At 35.3% G+C, this 6611-nt stretch overlaps 2 protein-coding genes across 2 annotated transcripts in view; one reads left to right on the plus strand and one right to left on the minus strand.

The window, feature by feature from the left end:
• Positions 1 to 6611, minus strand: part of LOC117107084 (protein-methionine sulfoxide oxidase mical3b-like) — a gene marked incomplete in the record, with an annotated part of 51245 nt that overhangs the window by 42927 nt on the left and 1707 nt on the right.
• On the plus strand, positions 4917 to 6271 carry LOC117107087. Its single transcript, XM_033248622.1, has 2 exons — positions 4917 to 5722; positions 5757 to 6271. Exons 1-2 carry the CDS (start codon positions 4945 to 4947, stop codon positions 5780 to 5782), a joined length of 804 nt encoding a protein of 267 aa, XP_033104513.1. The 5' UTR covers positions 4917 to 4944; the 3' UTR covers positions 5783 to 6271.

Raw genomic sequence — 6611 nt, forward strand, 5'->3', positions numbered from 1 at the left:
AGTTATAGCTTCCTAAAAAATATTACTTGGAGCATGTCTATTTACTGTGAAATTGCTCTTGTACGTAAAATTTACGTTCTGCTATGATACTAATAGTGGCCTGTTATAGTCCCAAGTTTTGACTTGCCAAGCAGTTTTAAGCTAAAATTTAGGCCTAGGCCTAAACTAGGTCGGCCCAAAATTGCCATCCTGTTGCAATTCTGGCTAGGCTATAATAGTAGTACAGTATATGGTCACTAATTTCACAAAAAAAAAATTGTTAAAAAATGGAAATCTATAGTCATTTCAAAAATCTTAAAAAGCATTTTTGATTTCTGAGAGTGCCATTTCTGGGAATCTAGGTCATTATTTTAAAAAAATTTCCCCAACCATGGTGGGGAGGGGGCTGGTGGAGGAACGTACCATGATGCATGACCCTCATCCTGGGGAGAACACTGGACTTTACTTCTGGTGTGTGTTGAAACGATCAAAGGGGGTTAAATGCTGCTAACGCATGCTGTTTTTCTCCTCCAAAACACTGCAGTTTGTAGTATTGGGTTTTCAGCAGATATCAGCAGGCCTGGCCATTTCCGGATTCATCCCGTGTTAGACTCCACAATAAAAACTCGCCTGAACGCACCCTTGGAGTATTCCATGGAAAGATCAAAGTCTGAGGGTATGTTCACACACAGCGTCAGGCTGGCGTAGTGTACGCTTTTGTGTGTGAACTAGGCAGTGGTGTGAATTACGCCACTCGCAACGCCACCTCCGTGGCGTTATTAACGCTACCTGCAGACCCCAGATTAGTTAACGCCACGGAGCTAACGCCATAGATGCTTGAATGATTTGACCTCATTTCAAGAGATTGACTAATCACGATTGCAATAGATTAGTTATTTGATCTCTTTCAATGAAATGGTAAAGGGGTTCTTTTCCTATTGTATGATTTGTTGATTGTGTTTTATAAGATATTTTAACCTATTTAGACTCTCTATGAAAACATGCAACACCAACAATTGTTCCACAATGCTAGCTGAAAAATCAGAAGTAAAATTTTTCATTTAAAATACAATAATCATATAAGTTCACTTCGAACAATTCACAGATTTAAAAGTGTAAATGATGCACTGTCAATATTTTACTACAGTTAAGAACCCGTACATTATTTAAAACTGAAAACTATTCCCCCATAGGCCTATATTACAGTTACTACTACTGTAGTTTAACTCTAGCGTTAATATAGTGAACGCCGTTTGTTTGAACACTTTGGAATTTTAATCCGGCCAGTCTTACGCCGTATGTGTGAAATACTCTGAGTATTCCAAGGAAAGATTAAGTTCCAAATCTGGCTAAACCAGTTGTTTAGCTTCCTTGACGCAGGGTTCCCGGAACGCCGCCCTGAGCGGCGATTGCGAAGCACAACTCAGGGTCAAAAGTAGAACTTCGATATGGTTTCGTAGTCAGATTTGCGAGAAAAACTTCAGCTACCCGTATTTCTCGACTGATACGTCAGTGGGAGCTGTAATTTGTATGGCAAGGAAATCATTCAACCCTTAATTGGTATTAAGGTAATTTACGCCCAGAAACCTTGTAGTTATTAATATTTTGGTTATAATAGAAAATATTCATTTTTTGGTGACGTCACACTCCAATATAGTTAGCATGCATACGTCATAAGCTAGATTACGTCACCTTTTCCTGGTAAGGCAAACTTTCCCGGCGTGCTTTTTTCATGGATAAACAAACACCACTGCTTTGCACATGGATGCCTTGCCCTAGTTAGGGCTACAAGAGCCGCATTGTTAGCATTGTATAATACGCAAACAAGGTACCTCTGCAACTGAATTATTCTTAGTTATTTGTTTTTTTTCTTCTTATTTTAATTTATTTCTTTTGAAAGTGTACTTTCTATCACATATTATTGCACTGTCTAGTTAGGCCTGGGCCTAGGCTTATTATGCCTCATCGTCCCCGCTACATCAGTAGCCCCCCCCCCACATACAGTACAGACGTTTGCTAGGTAACAACATGATTGCACCTTCCTTCCCAGGTGTTTATGTAACATTGGCATAATTTTAACTAACCAGTTGTGTGTATTTCTTTGTGAAAATGAGTACTGCGGCATACTCATTTTCACAAAGAATTTGCATCCCTTCTTGGAAAGAGGGAACTTCGAAATAATTGTCTCTATATCTTTGCTAATAAAATTAATCACCGTAATTTAGCTTACACTTAAGATTTTAGGGAGCACTTAAAATGTACAATAATCATTTCACTACCCAACAAACTCCGAATTTATTCATGCATTAGGCCTACATAATAGTTTCATCTTGCTGTACTATATACTCCAACATCATTGGCGCATAGTAACAACCAACTGACTGCAGACCATTTTCCATAACACAGCACCCCCTAGTTCCGTCAACTCTGGGTCAAGGTACTACAGTATACTGTACCTGTACACCTACACTCCACGTTCAAATTTATACAAAGTGGATATTTGTTACACTTGAATGCCAATGTACTAACAACAGTTGCAATATTTATACCAACGTCATAGCTAAAGATACGGTATGAAATACAGGTATGTGTGCTAAAGGTAGTAAATGGTTTACCTGTACGTCACTCTATATTTTGAAATTATCTTCAGTTGTTTAATCCATATATTATGTAGTGGTACAGTAATTAGAATATTAAACAATGCAGTTTCTTTATTGCAACTAGAATACAGCTGGCAGATCTACACAAATTAAAATTGGTAATAAACCAATTCTCATTACAACCGTTTTTTAAAGGTTGTGATTTGTAATGAAAATTAACCATTTATGGTAGAAATATCAAGTACACACTATACTGTGCAGTAAACCTGATATAATCTACCATGGTTTTGAAATTTCTTTATAATTAAATTATAAGGTATGTAGTAGGCCCTAATTATTGAGCTAGAGTATGATATAAGGCAAAGTTAAAAATAAAAAGTAGTTTCTCGTCCTATTTAAAAAAAAAAAGAGAATGAGGGCACTTAAATTTCTTTTTTTTTTACTATGAGATAGCAAATCTAAGATGGTCAATGTGAAACAGCTACCGTACTACTTTCTCACTTTTACTAAGTAGACACATTGAAAGCAAATAAAAGAAGCACATGATTCATACCATATGTACCGTATACCCAACCACGAATGATTGATAGAGGAATTTTACTGATGTGACTTAGCCAGACTTTCGTACATTTTGTAAAATAAAGGAAATAAAAAAAATATAAATACATACAAAATTTGGTGAGACAGAATATGGATGCGTAAGGGACTGAGAAACTAGTAATTTTTTTTATTTGGAAAAAAAAAGTAAGTAATTATGTGTAATCACATACCAGTAACAAAAAGTTTAATGTTACATTTAACAATTTGTATTCAAGAAACTACAGGATGTAGGTAAGCTTTGGTATCAATAGGTTGGCTTTATCGAGGCACCTCTGAAACGAGTTGGGACAGGATTAACACTTATAATTATGTATCATAGAGAAATTGCACAAAACAAGGAAAAAGCACTTAAGAGGTTGTCTTTCTTGCCTAATACTGCATAATCTCTTCAATACTATCTCCAAGGGCAATGTTAACAACTGAGTAGATAGTAGTAGTAGAACTTTATTCACAAAGCACAAATCAACATTATACCGGCCGTGAGATATCTTATTTACATTTAAAAAAATTACACATAATTCTGATTGCATACTATCATCATTATCCATATTTTCATATATGCTGTACTTTTGTTTACATAAAATGCTAAATTTTGGCATAATTTAAAAAACATTTTCTACAGAAAACAATGATGATTTTAGGAATTTGAGAGGAGCCAAGAAGATACTTTTACAGATTGAGGTCCATAAGTTCAAAACGAACAATATCACCAAGAAAGTAGGTTATGCTATGATTCATAGTAAATGCATTGATGTCTTTAAAAATCTTTAATTTTGAGTACGCCTATAATGTTGTGGTTAAGCTTTCCTTCCAGTACCTGGCTCCTGAGTTCAAGTCTGTCAAAAACAGGATATATTTTTGAACTAAAGTTTCACTCTCAACTTAAGATTTGGTTTACTGTATATATCATCCTTATTGTCTTCTACTGTAAGTAACTGGTGACTTTACTTGCTCTTGGATGTGAAAGATTAAAAAAGAAAATTTTGAACTTCCCACTAAGCCTAAAAATGACACTAAATAAAGGTTACAGCTCCTCTCATATTTATGTATACAGATTATGATTCATATTTCTACACTATCGATTGACATCAGATAATAAGAGGTGGATGTGTTAATCAGCATTTTTTTTTTCGCAACATCCCTCGATCAAGAAACCATGGAAACCTATGATGAAGACAACATATTATTTGGTATGAATGTTGCCATCCATGCACCTACCCTTCTTACGGTCAAAAGTCATTCAAATGAATTTCCTTTAAAAAAATAAATGGATTAAAAATGTATTCAATTCCTGTAAATATTCCATTTTTCTATACATGATCATTATATTTGCTATATGATTTGAAACCAAAAAGTAGTGGATGGGTACGGATCATTGCACCTATTATTTTCACACCAATCTACATAATAAAACAAAATATAAAATCTAATCTTGTTAAACTTTCATTTAAGAAACAAAATGTCCAGGTAAATGCTGATGTTTAATCGATTTATTCTAATTTGAAATAGGTGTTGTTAGTTAAGATTGTCATTCCGACAAAAATCTGAAACCCTGGGTTAAAATTCTACCAAAAAATTGCATGGATTTTTGTTTCCAACTAAAATATTAACTCCATTTTACCACATCCCATGCATCACAAACTTGGTTACATTTTTGGCACACATTCAAACACACGCTCTGCTTGACCCATTCCAGTCTGCATATAGAGCACACCACAGCACGGAAACTGCCTTACTTTGTGTTCACAATGACATCCTGCATGCTATGGATGAGGGGAAACTCACCGCTCTAGTGCTATTGGATATGAGTGCTGCGTTCGACACTGTTGACCATAGTATTTTGCTTGCTAGACTTAGTAAGTATATTGGTGTTAAAGGCCGTGCATTGGAATGGTGCCGGTCGTACTTGTCTCATAGACCTCAACATGTATGTGTGGGAGAAGCCGTTTCTGAACCGGTCTTCTTGAATCATCCTGTACCACAGGGATCTGTCCTCGGACCCCAGTGGTTTACTATTTACATATACCCAATCCGAGATATCATTAGTAGATATAATCTATCTTACCATGTGTATGCTGATGATACACAGATTTACCTTTCATTTAAGCCTACAATTTCACAAAGTCATATTTCTCTTGAATCTCTTGAAAATTGCATCTCCGAGTTGTGTAGGTGGATGAAACAAAACTTCCTTAAACTAAATGATGAAAAGACGGAATACATTTTAATTGGTTCACGTCGACAGCTTGAAAAACTTCCACAAAATTACCTCACCATTGGAGAATCTCAAATTTACTCCTCACCGCTTGTTAGGAACCTTGGTGTTATTATGGATTCTACTTTAACAATGAGTAATCACATCTCTAAAACTACCTCCACTTCATCTTTCCATATACGCAACATTCGTAGTATTAGAAAATACATTGACAAAACAGCGGCCGAACAACTTGTGCACTCATTTGTCACCTCCCGTCTCGATATGGGGAACTCCCTGCTATATGGACTTCCACAAAAACATTTACACCGTCTTCAATTAATTCAAAATTCGGCTGCACGTCTAATCACTAAAACTCCAAAATATGCACATATTACCAACATTCTGAAAGATTTACACTGGCTTCCTCTAACGCACCGGATTATTTACAAAATTTTGCTGATCGTTTTTAAATTCAAAACTGACTTGGTTCCAGACTACATTGCAGATATGTTCCATTGGTATGCTCCTAAACGTAACTTACGTTTTTCCAATCAACTCCTCCTGCATCAGCCCAAATCACACAATTCCTGGGGAGACAGAGCCTTTTCTGTTGCTGCTCCACGCTTGTGGAACAATCTGCCTTTGACAATTAGATCTTGTGAGTCAATAAATACTTTCAAATTGTCTCTGAAATCACATCTGCTAAGAGATGCCTTTCCAACATTAGACGGTAAGTAGTTAGGAAATAAGGAAAAAGAAAAGTCACGACGATACTTGCATGTAACTTGAATGAATAGGTAAGGAAACTGAAAGGATATGATTGTAAGGATTGGAAACTTGAGGTGAGGGGTGTGATAATTTTTTTTTTTTTTTTTTTTTTTTCTCTAAGAAAGAAAAGTAAAAGAACAGGAATCTTAAGAAATATAATGATAAGTAATGGTTAAGGAAACATAAGAAAGAAAAAAAATGGTCACATGAGAAAGAACAAGGTAAGAAAGATAAGGTAACACGAGAAAGAAAAGAGAAAGATAAGATAAGGAAACATAAGAAAGACAAAGAAAAGGAAAGAACATGAAACTTAAGAAATATAATGGAAAGGAATGGGACAAGGAAGCAAAAGAAAGAAAAATGAAAGAAAAGAAAATGTCACATAAGAAAGAACAAGGAAAGAAAATGAAGGTAACATGAGAAAGAAAAGATAAGGAAACATAAGAAAGACAAAGAAAAGGAAAGAA

Source organism: Anneissia japonica, unplaced genomic scaffold (assembly GCF_011630105.1).
Source record: "Anneissia japonica isolate Jap-2015-1 unplaced genomic scaffold, ASM1163010v1 scaffold12709_len137458_cov225, whole genome shotgun sequence".
Lineage (NCBI taxonomy): Eukaryota > Metazoa > Echinodermata > Crinoidea > Comatulida > Comatulidae > Anneissia > Anneissia japonica.